General features: G+C 56.8%; 2 protein-coding genes across 2 annotated transcripts; one reads left to right on the forward strand and one right to left on the reverse strand.

Annotated features, from left to right (window-relative positions):
- The first annotated feature begins 1,568 nt into the window (after positions 1-1,568).
- Positions 1,569-13,712, forward strand: MICAL1 (microtubule associated monooxygenase, calponin and LIM domain containing 1). The gene is made up of 26 exons (XM_040238524.1): positions 1,569-2,655; positions 4,182-4,252; positions 4,356-4,661; positions 4,751-4,958; positions 5,219-5,323; positions 5,663-5,767; positions 5,883-6,038; positions 6,672-6,772; positions 7,283-7,540; positions 7,809-7,924; positions 8,115-8,241; positions 8,388-8,469; positions 9,035-9,182; positions 9,606-9,796; positions 9,984-10,072; positions 10,199-10,240; positions 10,437-10,520; positions 10,640-10,796; positions 11,113-11,189; positions 11,483-11,759; positions 11,875-11,975; positions 12,237-12,350; positions 12,476-12,569; positions 12,743-12,842; positions 12,957-13,030; positions 13,434-13,712. The coding sequence occupies exons 3-26, from the start codon at positions 4,404-4,406 to the stop codon at positions 13,580-13,582; spliced, it is 3,213 nt and encodes a 1,070-aa protein (XP_040094458.1). The 5' UTR covers positions 1,569-2,655; positions 4,182-4,252; positions 4,356-4,403; the 3' UTR covers positions 13,583-13,712.
- Positions 13,713-13,846: 134 nt separating this feature from the next.
- On the reverse strand, positions 13,847-17,142 carry SMPD2 (sphingomyelin phosphodiesterase 2). Its single transcript, XM_040238525.1, has 10 exons — positions 16,624-17,142; positions 16,297-16,393; positions 16,125-16,201; positions 15,686-15,779; positions 15,455-15,544; positions 15,138-15,220; positions 14,876-15,008; positions 14,681-14,785; positions 14,352-14,505; positions 13,847-14,252 (listed from the first exon to the last, which is right to left on the reverse strand). The coding sequence occupies exons 1-10, from the start codon at positions 16,671-16,673 to the stop codon at positions 13,864-13,866; spliced, it is 1,272 nt and encodes a 423-aa protein (XP_040094459.1). The 5' UTR covers positions 16,674-17,142; the 3' UTR covers positions 13,847-13,863.
- Between the last annotated feature and the right edge of the window lie 16 nt (positions 17,143-17,158).

Consider the following 17,158-nt stretch of genomic DNA (forward strand, 5'->3'; position numbering starts at 1 on the left):
ATGGTGGCCCACAGACTTAGCTGCCCCACGGCATGTGGGATCTTCCCAGACCAGGGATGGAACTATGTCCTCTGAATTGGCAGTCAGATCATTATTCTGTGATCTTTTGTAAAGACATTTTACCATCTGCCAGTTGGAGAGTCAGATTCTTAACCCCTGAACCACCAGGGAAGTCCTGAGATTCTTTTAAAAGTGACTTTTTGTGGAATTCCCTGGCAGTCTAGTGGTTAGGACTCAGCATATCCACTGCTTGAGTTTGATCCCTGGTCAGAGAATTAAGATCCCACAGGCCATGTGCCACATGGCCAATAACAAACCAACAAAAAACCCAACTGACTTTTCACGTATCAGCCACTTATTTGACCCAGTATAAATTAGCCAGTGTGTTTGTGCCAGTATTTTTAGTTTTGTATACACATGTAATATGGATCATGACTCAATAATGTGGCTCACGACTGTCTTTGAAGAAAGTCTAAAATAGAATTTGTTTTGGGCCTTCTAGACTGTACATTTCTTAGAATCACCAACATTGAGTAACAGGATTTTAGAATCAAAATGGATTGAAGAGGTTCAGTAATTAAAGTGCCTCCATTTAGAGCTGAGACTGAAACATAGTGGTTGGTGACTTTTCAAGGTCACTTAAGTTCATGTGAAGTAAAGCTGCCATCTGGCCAGATCTTCTAGATTACAAACCATTCCCCATTGCTCTCTGCTCTACCCTGTATCTTTAATTAACATAGAGTGAAACTCCAAGTCAGCAGTTATTTTTAAGCATTGATGAAGTCATTATTCTGTGATCTTTTTTTAAAGACAAATTTTACCTTCTGTCATTTGGAGAGCCGCAAACCCCTATTTGGTTGAAATGCAAGTTATTCAGTCAAGGGCCAGACAGTGCTGGGCCTCTGCTAACCTCAAAGTCAGAGCCTCTGGTTATTTACCATCTACTAATGAAAGGGAAATGGAATGATTCTAAAACAGGTAACCCATTCAGAGTGGACTTAGAATCCTTCTGACACAATGTATTTAAATATGGGTGTGTCTCATATTTGGCAAATTGATTTCAAGCCAAATGACTAGTCATGCACAAGAGCTAGGATGGGCCCAGCTGGGAGACTGCCCTGGTTTCCTGAGCTGGACCTGGCTCAATTCCTTGCCTCTGCTGGCAGAAAGCAGGCATTTCCCCTTCCCTGCTTCTCATCTCAAGCTGGGAGCAGTGTGTATATAGGTTTTACTGGGTCTCAGAGGGTTTCCAGGGAATGCAAAATGAAAATAAAGAGGGGAGAGCCATAGGGTCCCCAGCTCTTTCCAGTGCCATTCATTCCTGTTTTGTGAGTGTTTCCAGTGTAATGGTGTCACTTCCTCTAAACAAGAAACAGTCTCTCAGGATGCCAGCCTTTCACTTGTCACATTAGATCAACACTGGTGTGGTGTTAGATAGACCTGGGTCCCATACCAGCTCTGCCACTTGCTATGTAACTTTGCCATGGGTGACCCTCGGTTTCCTTTTCAGTAAAACGGGACATTTGTGATCATTGAGATTAATATTCGTAATAGATGTTTAATAAAGGAAAACTGATGTTTTATTAATATTAACTAGTTGAATGACCTTGGAAGAGTGCCTTCGGATTCAGCTGTTTCCTCATTGGGAATATGAGGAAGTTGGTACCAAACAGTTCTGTGGATCCTTTCTCCCAGGCACTCTTGAATATTGGGGAACCAGCCTCTCATTTACACCTTTCTCATTTCCGCCTGTCTTAGAAGTGGTCCCCCAGCCCCACCCCAAGACCTTCTTGCCCCCACTTCTGCCGCTGTGAACGCTGCAGATTGCTGAGTTTCCAGGACTTTGCGTCCGTGCTGGATGCCCTCAGCTCGGGTCTAGGTGCAGACTGGTTGCAGGGTAGGCGGACACCGAGCTTGGATCCATCGTGGAGTACCCGGGCTGTGAATCTCCTCGTAGGAGAGGTGTAAAGGACGCAGATGCTTCGGCGCTACCCACAGCTTCTGCAAACTTCTTGATCAGTGCGAGCTCCTTCTCCGGGCCAGGGCTCGGAGGCGGCAGCTCAGTAGGTACTGCGCAAGGGCGGGTTGCCTCGCCCGCCTGGGAAGGACAAGCTTTTAGGCGCAGGCTCCGGAATGGAGCCGGAGGCCGCTAGTGTGCTGCCGGGCTCCCGGAGCCTCCGCCGCTGGTGTGCTGTCGGGATCCCGGGACCTCCGCCGCTGGTGTGCGGCCGGGCTCCCGGAGCCTCCGACCCTTGGCTTAAGCGACCAGGCTAGGCTGGGCCGGGGTCTCCCGCCCCTAGCCGGAACACTGCGTCTGCGGCGCCACGCCCTCGGGCACCACCCTGCAGCCGTGGGCGGGCCCCTGGCTGCCCCCAGCCGGGGATCGCCTGCTAATGAGATGTTAATGAGGCTCCAATAAAGTCTCTGCCGGCTGAGCGTGCTTGGCCGAAGCCCACGCCCAGCTAGACTCGCCGGTCGGGAGTACCGGCCCGCAGCCCTCAACCCCGGGTTTTGGTCCGCGCCTCCTCTGCCTCTTCCACCCCCCCCCTTCCTCCTCCTCCTCCACCCCTCTTCCTCTGTCCCCGCCTCCCAACCCGCCCAGACTGGCACGCCCGCCTGGCAGGAAGAGACCCCTGCGGGCTCCCAAGCCCCCGGGTAAGTTGTCCAGCTGCGCCAAATGTGCGCCCCCCGACCCGCGGGGTCCCGGGGTGGGGGTAGGGATGCGCCTCCTGGGAAATGTGGCTCGAGGCCCTCGTGAATCCCGCCTGGCCGTCTCTCTGCGCCTCCCAGCCCCTCCCAAACTTTACGGTCCAGAGTGAGTACTCCCAACCGCACGCTGCCAGTGGTCCAGCTCCCTCTATCCTTCTGGACCGCCCTACCGCTCGCACATTCTTTGTCTTGGTGTTTCCAGATTGGGTCGCCCCTCTCCCCACTTCGCTGAGGTCTTCCTCCTTTCCACCTTCCAGAGAGACCTTTGCTCTTACTGACATTCAGTCTGCCTAGTCCAGGTGACCTGTGGCGGTGATTCTAATCTCCTGCCTGGGCCTGGCCTGCGGGGCTCCGGGCTGGGACCGGGGAGGCGACTGATGGGGTCAGGGGGATCAGCTCAAGGGTCTTCCCCGGGGTAGGCCACGACCGTCCTTAACTCCCCCGTGGGCAACCACATCCCCTTACCCTCTGATTCCTCCTGGTCCCAACGTGAGAAAGCTCTGCCACCCCTCAAGTTGCGTGGGTGGGTGCCCCAGAGAGGGAAAAGGGGACAAAGAGAAGCCTTGTCTGGAGAGATTCCTGGGAGAGCGAGCAGGGATGGGGCGGGGTGTCTACGGGAGTGAGAGAAGCTGGGCGGAGCGAATCCTGCTGCCCTGACGCCCCCCAAATCCCCAACGGTCTTGTGGCCACTGGAGCAGTAGCAAGTCACAGGGGAAGTATTCTGACCACAGTGAGTCAGAAATAGGCCCAGTTGTTTGTCACCAGACAGATGCAACATCCTGGGGCTGTCTGTTAAGGTAGTTTGGTGGTGGGAAGTGGATCCTACTTGGTTAGAGAAGGGGCTTCCCTCCAGGCTCAGTTGGTAAAGAATCTGACTGCAATGCAGGAGACCGGGGTTCAATCCCTGGGTCAGGAAGATCCCCTGGAGAAGGAAATGGCAAGCCACTCCAGAGTTCTTGCCTGGAGAATCCCATGGACAGAGGAGCCTAGTGGGCTACAGTCCATGGAGTCCCAAGAGTTGGACAGGACTTAACGACTAAACCACCACCACCACCTCCTCCTCCCCTTTAAGGGGCAATGGCAAGTGCTAAGGAGGAAAACTTTGCCCCTGGCATAAGACACACCACACCCAAGGCACACTGAGTCCGTTGAGGGCTGCGGGGCACAGGGACGCATGGGGTGAGATGGGACAGTGTGTGTGCCTGGCAGCTGGGGTTGCAGATATTAGATCTGTCTCTGTCTGTACTGCAAAGAAAGCCCATTACTCTGACACCCTGCCCTCTTCATGTCTGAGAAATTCCCCCGGCCTGCTTGCAGGGCCTCACTGAAGGCGGGGTAAGAATTGCTGTCCCCCAGGGATGGAGTATAGGGCCTGGAGATTCCTGGCTGAGAAGGCTGAGCTGGAGGCTCCCTAGCTTTCTGCAGGCCCCCTGGGCTCAGGACTGCTGATTTTTCATTTCCAAATTTGGCAGATTTCACTTGAAGTGGAACGGATTGCGGCTGTCTGTGGAGCAGCTGACAGAGAGGAGAGGAGCCCATCTGGGTAGGACCCGGAGCTCCCTGGGGATGCCACACTGCCTTCTTCTCCTCTTCCTTTTCCCTTCCTTTCTCCAGCCTCTTGCAATCTCTTCCTTTCTTCTTTCCAGCAACCACGTGCCTCTGCCCCTCCCCAGGAACCCCTCCCTGGGGTCTCCATGGCCTCACCCACCTCCACCAACCCAGCGCATGCCCACTTTGAGAGCTTCTTGCAGGCCCAGCTGTGCCAGGATGTGTTGAGCAGCTTCCAAGGGCTATGCGGGGCCCTGGGGCTGGAGCCTGGTGGGGGGCTCTCCCAGTACCACAAGATCAAGGCCCAGCTCAACTACTGGAGTGCTAAGTCGCTGTGGGCCAAGCTGGACAAGAGAGCGAGCCAGCCGGTCTACCAGCAGGGCCAGGCCTGCACCAGCACTAAGGTGTGTCTCAGTGCCTGGGGCGGGGCTTGGAGAGTGGGCAGAGTCAGAGGAGGGGGCCGCCATGCCTGTGCTGCCTTGTGTGTTCGCAGTGCCTGGTGGTGGGGGCGGGACCTTGCGGTCTGCGGGCTGCCGTGGAGCTGGCGATGCTGGGGGCCCGAGTGGTGCTGGTGGAAAAGCGCACCAAGTTCTCTCGCCACAACGTGCTCCACCTCTGGCCCTTCACCATCCACGACCTTCGGGCACTCGGCGCCAAGAAGTTCTATGGGCGCTTCTGCACAGGCTCCCTGGACCACATCAGTGAGCACCGTGTGGTGGCCTGGAGGGGCGGATGAGCCTGGGCCTAGAGACAGGCCAGTAGGTGGGGGTCAGCCCAGGGCAGGGTGGTCAAGATTCACTGCAGTCAGATGGCTTTCAGGACTCAGGTCCCTCACCTGTAAAACAGGCACTTGGACTGAGTGAGCTCTAAGACCTTCTCCAGCCTGGACCAGGTACACACTGGTGTTTGGGGAGGCTCTAGGATCCTGGGGTCCCTGTCACTAATGTCTTCTCCCTTCCAGGCATCCGGCAACTGCAGCTCCTCTTGTTGAAAGTGGCATTACTGCTGGGGGTGGAAATCCACTGGGGCATCACTTTCACTGGCCTGCAGCCTCCTCCCAAAAAGGGTAAGTACTTCTCTGCTCTTGAGAACCCCCATGTACCAAGGATACCCTGGCCTTGCAAAAGAAAAAGGGTGGGTTGGGAGTCAGCTGAGTCTCCCTTTCTCACAGCCTGGCCTTTTTCAAACCCCTCTGAGTCTCATTTTGGGCTTTTGTAAAATGTGAAGTATTTCTTTCCTCACCTCCTTTCCATGGCTGTTGTGAAGGTATCATTTGATCGACAGTGTGTCACTGCTTTGTAAACCACAAAACCTTTTAAATGTTTTATTTCATTGGATTGTCCTGGGGATATAGACACCCCTTCAGTTTTCTATATTTTTGTACCACTCACATCCTCTGCCCCAGGGAGTGGTTGGCGTGCCCAGCTCCAGCCCAGCCCCCCAGCCCAACTGGCCAAGTATGAATTTGATGTCCTCATCTCTGCGGCTGGAGGTAAATTTGTCCCTGAAGGTGAGTTGAGTGATCCCTTCCCTTGAAGAAGCCAGCATCTTGAGCTCCTCCTGGGCCTTTCTAGGCTGTTACACCCCTCACCCTCCAGCCACTCCCCACCTGTCCTCACCTCTAGGCTTCACAGTGCGAGAAATGCGCGGCAAACTGGCAATTGGCATCACGGCTAACTTTGTGAATGGGCGCACCGTGGAAGAGACACAGGTGCCCGAGATCAGTGGTGTGGCCAGGATCTACAACCAGAGCTTCTTCCAGAGCCTGCTCAAAGCTACAGGTCAGGGCCCTTCCGCACAGGGTTTCCCTTCCGAGTGCCTAACTATGGCCTAGCTCCTGACTCTCCCTCTTAGACCTGTCCATAGTCCAAAGAATCCCACACTTGTCCATCTTTGTGGTCCTGGCAGCAAAGAACCTGAGCCCCCAGAGAATCAGCAGGCACAACCGCACTTGGTCACCCAGCATGACAAGTCTTAGAAATCTCTTGCCAAAAGCATGGGCTTTTGCTTTGTGCTTCTGTACATAGGCTTTAATATAAAAGTGACATAAATTCAAAGTGTAAGTGGTACTTCCAGAAGGTGTTCTAGGTTTTCTTTGGCTTCACACTACCATGCCCTTTGGAGTATACACATCTCATTTGGAGAAACCAGGCTGTCCTCTGCAAGCCTGTGACCGTGTGGTACACGTCTCCCCGCTGCCACTCCACCCAAGTTTCTCTCTTTGCTCCTCCATCTGCTGGGCCTGAGATAGATGGTCCATAGTGCCACCAGAACTCATGGGTCCCTGTGTAGGGAGGACCCACTGCAGGCTAAGCTGTGATCCCAGCTCAGAGGTCAGGCATGTCTGGGGTATTTGGAGAAGTGACACATAATGAGAGGAGACACATCCCCTGCACCCTGCCCTGACCCCACAGGCATTGATCTGGAGAATATCGTGTACTACAAGGATGACACCCACTACTTCGTGATGACAGCCAAGAAGCAGTGCCTGCTACGGCTGGGAGTGCTGCGTCAGGTGGGGCCCAGGCCCTGGCAGGGAGGGACTGAATGGTGGACCCTGGGAGGTAGGGTCCAGGCCTGGACATGGTCTCCCCCTGGGTGTGGAGGGAGTCCATCCTGTCTGCAGTGGCACTTTCTCTACCTCAATAAGCTCTTCTCCTCTGAGACTTACATGGCCACTTGAATCCTATTCTGGGGTCAACGCCATATACCAGTCACAGCACTGCACTCCATGAGAACTAAGCTCCACGAGGGGTTTTGTCTGTCTCTTCCTTGCTGATGATTCCCAGAGCTTAGAATGGTGCCTTCTATGTAGTAAGCACCCTGGCGGTATCTGCTGAATGAACTAGTTGAACACATGTAATGATGCTGGACCTGGGAGGCAAGATGTTCACGTCTAGTCCCAGCTCAGCCTCCAACTGCTGTGTAATCTGGGGGAGCCCGTTCCTGGGGCCTCAGGATGTGTACCTGCTATACCTGAGGGGACGGGACACTGATCTGTTGTTCTGATCTGTTGGCCATGCAGGACTGGCCCGATACTGAACGGCTGCTGGGCAGCGCCAACGTGGTGCCCGAGGCTTTGCAGCGCTTTGCTCGGGCAGCTGCCGACTTCGCCACCCACGGCAAGCTTGGGAAGCTGGAGTTTGCCCAGGACGCCCACGGGCGGCCGGACGTCTCTGCCTTTGACTTTACAAGCATGATGCGGGCAGAGAGCTCTGCTCGGGTGCAGGAAAGGCACGGCACCCGCCTGCTGCTGGGGCTGGTTGGGGACTGCCTGGTGGAGGTGAGGGCTCAGTGTTCCCTGACTGGGGGTGGCTCTCTGGATTCCGTGTAAGGAGGCATGGGGATTCCTTGGTTAGTGGAAGAAGTGGCCTCATAGAAGGGGAGGGTAATAAAAGGTTTACTGTTGTAAAGAGGAGCTGAGGGTGGCCTGGTGGTGTCACGGAGCTCCCTCCTCTGGCCTTGGGGGCATGTGGGCTCCGGCAACCCTGTTGGGTTGGGCCCTCTGCTAGGCTCTCACTGAACTGTTTCTTGTCCTCCTGGCCCTGCAGCCCTTCTGGCCCCTGGGCACTGGAGTGGCCCGGGGCTTCCTGGCAGCCTTTGATGCCGCCTGGATGGTGAAGCGGTGGGCAGAGGGCGCTGGGCCCCTAGAGGTGTTGGCAGAGAGGTGAGGCCTGAGTTGGGGGGTGGGGCAGGGCAGGGCTGGATGTGGGACAAGACTCGGGAATAGGTTCGGAGATGCTGGGTGAGTAGATGGGGGAGAACAAGGAGAACAAGGCAAAGGCCCGGTGGTGGTTGAGGGGTGAGCACTAATGGTGCCCTCCTGCTTGTGCCTGTCCCTCACCCTCATCCCCCAGAGAGAGCTTGTACCAGCTCCTGTCACAGACGTCCCCGGAGAACATGCACCGCAACGTGGCCCAGTACGGGCTGGACCCCACCACCCGCTACCCCAACCTGAACCTGCGGGCTGTGACCCCCAGTCAGGTCAGCACTCCACCCCAGGGCAGGCCTTGCCTCCTGGTCCCTGCAGCCACTGTCCCTCTGGGTGAGCCTCACCCAGGCAGCCCTCCCCCATGGGCTGAGCGGGTGGGTGGTGAGCCCGCCTGGAGACCTGAAAGGGGCTGCCGTAGGTACGAGACCTGTACGATGTGGAGGCCAAGGAGCCTGTGCAGAGGATAAGTGACAGGACAGACTCCGGAAAGCCAGCCACTGGTGAGCAGGCCTCCTCCAGGGGCACGTCTAAAAGATTGACCGAACAGTGATGCGTAAGCACCGATAGCAGCTGTAGCCACTGGCAGCAGGGAGCAGAGTGCTGGAGCCCCGCTGGGTTGGGGGGTGGAGATTGGGGGCGTCCTGGAGAGCAAAGGGCAGCGGGCGCTTGGCAGCAGCCTTTTGGCAGCCTGTGCAGAGTATCTCAGCACTTTACCGCTGAAACACTGGATGGCAGCCGTGCCGTGCTGTTCTCGGCTGTCCTGCCCCTTCCCACCTGGCAGACCCCCAAACCTTCCTCTCCTTTCAGCCTCTGGGCTTCCTTTGCCCCTCAGTTCATAGCCTGCTAGCCTCTCTGTGGCTAGCAGTGATTTCACTTTATTTCCCCCAAAGATTTTTTTTCAAATGAGAAAATGGGGATGAAGGAGGTGCTGCTCACATTCTTAGGCTGGTGCTCAGTCGGGGTGGGTCCCTGCTTCTGGCTCCCATAAAGACCCCCACAGCCAGCAGCTGGGCTCTCTCTGTGGGCTGGGGTGCCCTGGGTACAAGCGCAGCCTTCTCTTCCTAGGGGCAGTGGGCTCCCAGGAGGAGCTGCTGCGCTGGTGCCAGGAACAGACGGCTGGGTACCCCGGTGTGCATGTCACTGACCTGTCTTCCTCCTGGGCTGATGGGCTGGCTCTGTGCGCCCTGGTGCACCGGCTGCAGCCCGCCCTTCTGTAAGTCAGGGATTGGGCTTGGGGGTCCCTGATAGACCCTCCCTCTCTTCCATGCCTCTGCGCTGCCCCCTCCAGGCAGTGTGGAATGGCAGGGGATCACCATGTAGGAGGGGCACAGCCACTGCATCCCAGCACCATCACTTGCTAATAATTCTGCTCTAGTCACTTCACCTGCCTAGAGATAGTACTCCTGCTCCTCTGCCCATGAGCATGCATTCAATAGGGAGAGCTCTGTGAGTGGTGGAAGCCCCCCAAGGCCAGAAGCCGTTGTAATTGGCTAGGTGGTGGTAGGTGTGTGGTGGTGAATAAAAACCCTTCCTCCCTTTGCCTCCCTTTCCCGCTATCCCTCCCCTGCTGCTGTCTCCCCTTTCTGTGGGCTCAAGTTCTGGTCTCCCACTGACCTTTCTCCCTGCTGCCCCATAGAGAACCCTCCGAGCTCCAGGGAATGGGGGCTCTGGAAGCTACTTCTTGGGCGCTGAAGATGGCAGAGCATGAGCTGGGCATCACACCAGTGTTGTCCGCACAGGCGATGGTGGCAGGGAGTGACCCACTGGGCCTCATTGCCTACCTCAGCCACTTCCATAGTGCCTTCAAGAGCACACCACACAACCCAGGTGAGCTGGAAGATGAGGGTGGGACGACAAGGGGGTGTGTGTGTGAGAGAGAGGGACAGACAGAGCAAGGAAGAGAGCTCCCTATAAGGGACATCCTGGGAGAGGTATCCTTTAGCCTTCTGGGCTGGCTCATAGCTCACTTCGGGGGATATAGTATCGCCCCTGATCTCTACAACTCTCCTCACAGGCTCGGTCAACCAAGGCTCCCCAGGTGCTGCCACTGCTGTACTATTCCTTGGCAAACTGCAGAGGACCCTGCAACGGACCCGGACTCAGGTGGAGTTTGGGTGGGGTTGGGCTGGGCAGTGGGGTTCCCTGAGGTGAAGAGGACGACATCCAGGATGGGGGGAAAGGAGAAGTGGGGGCTCAGAGCCCACGCTTAGAATGTAGGACTTATTGCAGGAAAATGGGGAGGATGCTGGTGGCAAGAAGCCTCGCCTGGAGGTAAATGCATGCAGGGGCTGGACAGTCCCTTCCCTGAGGTGCTCACCCACGTCCTGTCCCCCAGGTCTTGCTTGCTACCCAAGCTCCTGTACCCAACCACCCCCCATCCAGTCTCACTGCCTTTCCCTTCCAGTTCTTTCATCTGCACACATGACTTCCTAACTGACCCTGTCCCTCTACCTCTCGGCCTTTTCAGATAGAGGCTGAGACCCCAGGTACTGAGGAGCCACCTGTCCAAGAGCCTGATCAACCAATGACACTGCCATCCCAGCAGCAGGACGTGAGCACAGGGGCCCTGTCTGCAGGCAAAGGCCTGGGAAGGGCAGGGAGGTGTGTTTCAGGGGAAGGGCCGACCTTGGCTTTGACTCCAGCTGACCTGGGACCTGGGGGTCACTGCAGGCCAGTGCTGAGGATCTGTGTGCACTTTGCGGGCAACACCTCTATATCCTGGAACGCCTCTGTGCTGATGGCTGTTTCTTCCACCGGAGCTGCTTCCGCTGTCATGTCTGTGAGGCCACATTATGGCCAGGTGGCTACGGGCGGCACACAGGAGATGGTGAGTGGGCCTGGGAGGCACTCAGAGGGACTTTGCATTTGGCCCTAACAGGTGGGGTCAGGAGCTTGAAAGTGGAGAGGAACTGGGGTGCTGTGCATGAGGTAGACAAACAAGCTGAAGATGACGCTTTCTTCTCCCAAGCTCAGTCTCCTCTGTCCCCTCCAAAGCCCCAAATGTGGGGTTCTGAGAAACCAGGAGGCTGGCAGAAATTCACCAGCAAATGCAGTCTTGTCACCCCCACCTTCCCTGATAGACTGAATATCTGATCCTTGGTCTGCCTACGTCTGATGCCTCCTTCCCTCTCCCACCTTCTCAGGATATTTCTATTGCCTCCAGCATCTGCCTCAGACAGGCCACAAAGAAGATAGCAGCAATAGAAGTCCTGAGACTCAGGTAAAAGCTGTGGAAGTGTGTGGTGGGGGTGGTGAGGAGGAGGAAAGGGCTCCCCGGCCCAGCAGAGTGAGTGGGGGGAAACTGAATGTCCTCCACGAGAGTGTAAACTCTGTGATGGCAGAGATCTTTGTCGTGTTTTACATACTGATGTATTTCAAGTATCCAGAACACTGCCTGACACTGTTCAGTAAATGGCACAAATGGATGCATGCCAGGGCCTACATCTCTCTCAAGGGGAAGCCTCAGCCCATGCTGGGCAGGTCACTGACCAGAACATTTGGTGGCTTTTCTAGGACCTTCCCATGCCGAGTGAGAATAACATGCCATCAGGCCCCATGACTCCCGTGGCCCTCCACCAAGGGACCAGTCCTGTCCCAAACCCCAGCCAGCCCACCCGTCGACTGATCCGCCTCTCCAGCCCAGAACGCCAGCGTTTATCGTCCCTTCATCTCACCCCTGACCCGGAAATGGAGCCTCCACCCAAGCCCCCCCGAAGCTGCTCTGCCTTGGCCCACCAAGCCCTGGAAGCAAGCTTCAAGGGCTGGGGAATGCCAGTCCAGAGCCCTCAGGGTAGCCGCTGGCTCAGGGTGGGGATGGGCGGGTGGTTTTTGGATTCTTGGACAGGGATGTGGGGCATGGGGAGAGAGATCGTGGGGATTCCAGCCCATGTCCACATCCTGCTCAGTTCTTGAGGCCACAGGAAAAGGGGAAGAAGAGAGTTCCTCCTCCAGTGAAGAGGAAACAGAGGAAGAGGAAGATGTGCCTTTGGACTCAGACATGGAACAGGTGAGTGGGAAGAACCTGGCCACCTATTCTGCCCAAGCCAGCACACATCCACTCAACACACACTTCCCCTCACCCAGGAGAAACCCACAGCACCCAGCCTCTTCTGAGCCCAAATATCTCCAAATGCCTTCTCGCCTGGTTTGACTGTTTCATGTCTCTAAGCCTCTACCTTTTCTATCAGAACTTACCCCACTTCCAGCCTAGGGTCTTTCTGGTCCTTCTTAAATGGGAGCTTCCCCAACCCCTATCTACCTGTCACAGTTTCTGAGGAACTTGGCTAAGAACTCAGGCACCATGAACAATTATCCAACGTGGCGTCGGACTCTGCTGCGCCGGGCCAGGGAGGAGGAGATGAAGCGGTTCTGCAAGGCTCAGGTGCGGCCTCAGGGTTCCCAGAGGTTCTGATGGGGTCAGAATCCTGAGACTGGGGATCAGAGCTCCTCTGGGACTCTGTTCTTGAGCAATCACCAGACTCCTGGGCCCCGTTTTGTACTCCTCAGGCCATCCAGCGGCGACTAAATGAGATTGAGGCTGCTCTAAGGGAGCTGGAGGCCAGGGGCACAGAGCTGGAGCTGGCTTTGAGGAGCCAGAGCAGTGAGTAAAGACAGGGGAGGGATAAACTAGGAGACCTCTGCCTCCTGGCACTCTGTTCTGACCCCAGCAACCCCCAAACTGCTAGGTCTGACTCACAGCAGGCTCAATTCCTCATGCCACGACTCCTATGATCCTGGCTGGAGCCCTGATTGGCCCCCTCTCTTCCTTATCAGGTTCCCCCGAAAAGCAAAAGGCATTATGGGTAGAACAGCTGTTACAGCTTGTTCAGAAGAAAAACAGCCTGGTGGCCGAGGAGGCTGAGCTCATGATCACGTAAGGGGTGTCAGGGTTGGGGAGGGGGGGACAGTAGCATTGCATCAGGCAGGCCCCAGCCAGGGCTTTGCTCACCCTAGGCATCTGTGCCTTTTCTATTCCTGCCCTCCACAGAGTGCAGGAGCTGAACTTAGAGGAGAAACAGTGGCAGCTGGACCAAGAGCTGCGAACCTACATGAACCAGGAAGGTAGGCAGGATGTGGGGAGGGGAGAGGCTGGTATTTGCACACGCCTCGTGACTGCAGACACTGCCCAGCAACAGTCCTCTAGTCTGCCCAGGTCCTCCAGTCTGAGTACCTCTGAGGCTGAAATGCCTCTGGAATTGCCTCTTGAACTGAAGGACGCCAGAGGATGGGGCTCCAAGCCCCTACTCTGAACCTTCAGTCAGAGCTGCACAACTGAGCTTTTACACCAGATTTCCTTTAAGAATGATGTTGCAGCTAAACAATGCTAGAAAACCATTAGTGTTGACAAGCCAATCTGACGGTGGGAAACAGCAGGGGTAGAAGTCACACAGGCCAGAATTAGGCTGTGCCTCTTGTGCCTCTCCGCCGCATCCTCTGTCCTCTAAGCTTCATCTCCTTCCTTCAGAAACCCTAAAGACAGCTGCTGATCGGCAGGCTGAGGACCAGGTCCTGCGGAAGCTACTGGATGTGGTGAACCAGCGAGATGCCCTCATCCGCTTCCAGGAGGAGCGCAGGCTCAGTGAGCTGGCCTCAGAGCCCGGGGTCCAGGGCTAGAAGAGGGCAGGCTGCCTGACTTATTTGCCAGGAAGACCGCCTTACCACAGGACAGCGCTATCCTGTGTTCATCTGGGCTGCCTGGGAGAGGGCCTCAGTGTTTACAATAAAGTTTCTGACATAAAGAGGATTTCTGGCTAGCGGCAGGTGTGAGGTGGGGACTGAGCAGGGAGGGCAGACGGGTGGGAGCCCAAAGGTCTACACTGTGACAGTCACACTGACCCCTGGCCCCAGTCACTGCCTCTATAAGGGAAAAGGCCGAGCCACAAAAGTGTCAAGCTTTATTGTTCCTCAGCTCTGTCTCTCTCCTGCTGCCCTAGGAGCAGGGCTGGCTGGGACTCTGGGCCCAGGTCCTGGGCCTCTCTTGCCCTTCCCAGCACATGCTGAAGCTCGGCCCGGGTCTTACACAAGCCCTTGGCCTCTTGCACGTGGAAGAGGTAGAAGGCACCTGCCCCCAGCACCAGTCCTACGCTGGGGGTCCAGAGCAGTAGAGCAGCTTCCCTGATCCATCCTCCGGCTGCCAGGGCACACAGCAACGCCAGGAGAAGAAGCCCTAGACCAACTGCATAGCCGGCCATGGTGGCCCACCAGTGAGCCTGGGCCATGCCCTGGTCCACTTCTGCCCAGGCCTCCCTTAGCACACTGGTCAATGGCGAGCTCTCTGCTGGTCCTACAACAAGGCAGGAGAGTGAGAAGGCAGAATAACGGTCAGAGTGGAGCGGATACCTGTGATGCAGAAGGGCCAAAGGAAGGGATGCAGATGACTCACCATGGGTAGGGCTGGGGTTGTGCTGGGCGGGGCTGTGTCTCACACACAGAGTAGCCATCAGGGCCTCATGATCAGAGAAAGGGGGGCCGCTGTAAGGGTCATGGCCTGTAGTAGTTTTGAAAGTCTTACAGGAGATGTATAGCCCAGACACTGCCTAGGAAAAGGGCCAAAGAGAAACTTCTATTTGGAAGTATGTTTCCAGAGAACCAGTTCCTGGCTATCCATTCTCCAGCTGCCAGTGACGTAAGACTAGACCAGCTGGACAAAGGATCAGCACAGGCTGGTGAGAGATGAAGAGACACGGTGGGTGTGGCAGGAAGAGGCCGGACCTTATAAAGTATGTAGTCGATGCGGATGCCTGAAGGAAACGGCCCCAGCTCCTGGTGCTTGACATAGCAGTTCTTGGGTACCATTGTACAGCCTTCTTCAGAACCCTAGGTGAAGAGTGGGCTTGAGTGAGGATGCAGGGGAAGGAGGAGGGAAAGAGGCTGAGGGTGTAGGTGGGGAAATAATTAGGTCCTCACCTTGAAGTCCCGGGTCTCCAGATAGGCATCATGCAGCCCGGTCCACTCTTTCAGCAGGCGGCAGCCCAGGTCCTTTGGGTGCAAGTTGAGGTCCCCACACAAGAGAACCACATCAGCCTTCTTGGATGTGTGGCTGGAGGAACCAAGATGGTGAGGCAGGAATTCTTCCCTCATCAGTTCTGCCCTAAAAGTGGGACCTTACAGCCACCACTCAGTTCCTCGATCCCACCCTATGTCCCCTGTTAAACCCAGGCTCACACACTGGATGAACTGGGCCAGTTCCCAAGCTTGGGTCACGCGATGTGCTAGGTAGATGTCCTTCTGTCGATTGTACTCCGCATGGAGCTGCTCAAGATAGAGGAGACAGTAACAGGTGAGACTCAAGGTCCCAAGGGCAAGTGTAAATCAAGTTTGTCACTTGCCATGGTGCTTGGTAAAATACGTGTGAACTTTGCCTACTGACCTTAGGAATCCTGCCCCTACAACTCACCCCAAGGCGACTCCACCAAAGGCATCCCCTCTCTCCCTCCCAGGACCAGGCTGCCTCTCCCAGCCCTAAGCACTGTGGGCTTCACTCACGTGGGTCACATAGGCGTTGAGCACCAAGCCACTTAGATGGAGTACCAGCAGCCCCACAGCCTTCCCACAGAACCAGTCACAATGATGGATCTGCAGGCAGGAGTGGGACAAAACTCAGAGAACTGCCACCCTCTCTCTGCCCATCCCTTGCAGTCCTGGGAAGGTTACCTCCTTTACCATGTGTTAGAGGAGGTGGGGGAGGGCGGTGGACCAGTTGGAGATCAGGCTCACCATGTAGGGGTAGCCATTGAGGCTGAAGACATGCTGGGTGAATTCCTGGATTGGGTGTTTGGAGAAGACACAGAGACCACTGCCAATGATGCCGCTGAAAGCCAAATCCTGGTTAGCAGTCACAAAAGCAGGGAGAAAAATACCCAGCCCTTTCCCCCTCCCTTATCTCCCAGCTCTTATCAGCTACTTTTTTCTCTCTCTGCAGCTGATGGAAGTTCACAAAGTGTTAAGCTGTTTGTGTGGGGTGATAGGACGGCCTGAGAGTAAGTCTGATGAGCTGTACAGCTAGATTTTCCTCATTCCACCTTCTGCTTCCACACCCAGAGGAGAGGATGCTGGGGGAGAGGAAGTAGAGTGCAGGCAGCATAGGGAGCAGGGGCTGGCAGAGCCAAGCACCTCAAGGTCTGAAACTAGGCTTCCAGGCCAGTTGGCTGCTCACCTCCTGAAGTAGTGTGCAGCCGGGTAGGTGGGCAACAGCTTCTGTCTCAAGTACTGGAAGTCCTGTTCACTCCACACCTAGGGGAAGGGGTTAAAGATACCTTCCCGGTCCTTCCCCCTAGCAGAGCGCCCCCACCCCCGCTGCCCCCCTGCAGCCCGGTTCCGCACCCCACCTCCTCCAGTAGAGCTAGGTCGAAGCTCTCCATGTTTAGAAAGTCTCCCAGGCGCTTCACGCGGTCGGCGCGATGCTTGCTCAGGTAGGGAATGCCCCTGAGGACGAGAAGCGCAGAGGGGAGGTGACGGCTGCGGGCGCTCGGCGCTCCGGGGCAGTACCGGACTTGGGGCCAGGGGCCGGCCGTGGAGGTGCGGGTTACCCCCCGCACCCCGAAGCTGTAGGGCAGGGGAGTGCCGTGGCCCGGATGTGAGGAAGGCCTCCTTCCTCTGGCAGTGCGGATGCCGGGGGGACGCGGCCCCAGACCCGCGCTGCGGGGCGCACTCACCAGCAGTTGAGGTTAAAGACCCTCAGTCGCAAGGTGAAGTTGGGCTTCATGGCGGGGACGCTCAGCGGCGCGGGACGGTTCGGCCTCCAGAGCGACGGCCGCGGCGGGGACACGGGCGGGGCGGCTCTCCTCCCGGGCCACTGTGTACAGGTGGCCGCCCGGCTCCCGCGCTCCCCGGAAGGCCGCGGCGCCCAAGTGCACGCGCCTGGGGGCGGATTCCTGCGTTACCCAGGCAACCGGCCGGCGGGGCCCCAATCTGGCGGCGCGCCAACCCGGAAAGGCGCTCTGCGGTAAAGTCTGGCGCTGAGCGGAGGCAACCGACGCGCTGGAGGACCCTGGGCGGGGGCAGAGGGATCCCAGAGGCGGGGGCGGGTGGGGGCTCCCAGACGAGGTTCTGGGAAGCGGCGAACCGGACTGAGGCACGCGGGACGTGGGCTCCGCGTTCCTTTTCTGCGAAGCTCGTCCCTGGTGGCCGCCGCGTATGGGTCCTCTCCCGCCTCTCCGCCGGCTCAACAGCAACAGGCGCAAAGTTGAG

This window comes from Oryx dammah, unplaced genomic scaffold (genome assembly GCF_014754425.2).
Source record: "Oryx dammah isolate SB20612 unplaced genomic scaffold, SCBI_Odam_1.1 HiC_scaffold_4, whole genome shotgun sequence".
Classification (NCBI taxonomy): Eukaryota; Metazoa; Chordata; class Mammalia; order Artiodactyla; family Bovidae; genus Oryx; species Oryx dammah.

Excerpts from the sequence above, each read along its gene's own strand:
- SMPD2 (XM_040238525.1), bottom strand. The coding sequence starts at position 16,673 with ATGAAGCCCAACTTCACCTTGCGACTGAGGGTCTTTAACCTCAACTGC. Across the intron at positions 14,506-14,680 it reads TCGACTACATACTTTATAAG|GCAGTGTCTGGGCTATACAT; the intron begins GTCCGGCCTCTT and ends CCCTTTTCCTAG. Across the intron at positions 14,253-14,351 it reads CAACCCCAGCCCTACCCATG|GACCAGCAGAGAGCTCGCCA; the intron begins GTGAGTCATCTG and ends GCCTTGTTGTAG.
- MICAL1 (XM_040238524.1), top strand. The coding sequence starts at position 4,404 with ATGGCCTCACCCACCTCCACCAACCCAGCGCATGCCCACTTTGAGAGC. Across the intron at positions 7,925-8,114 it reads CTAGAGGTGTTGGCAGAGAG|AGAGAGCTTGTACCAGCTCC; the intron begins GTGAGGCCTGAG and ends CTCATCCCCCAG. Across the intron at positions 8,242-8,387 it reads GGGCTGTGACCCCCAGTCAG|GTACGAGACCTGTACGATGT; the intron begins GTCAGCACTCCA and ends GGGCTGCCGTAG.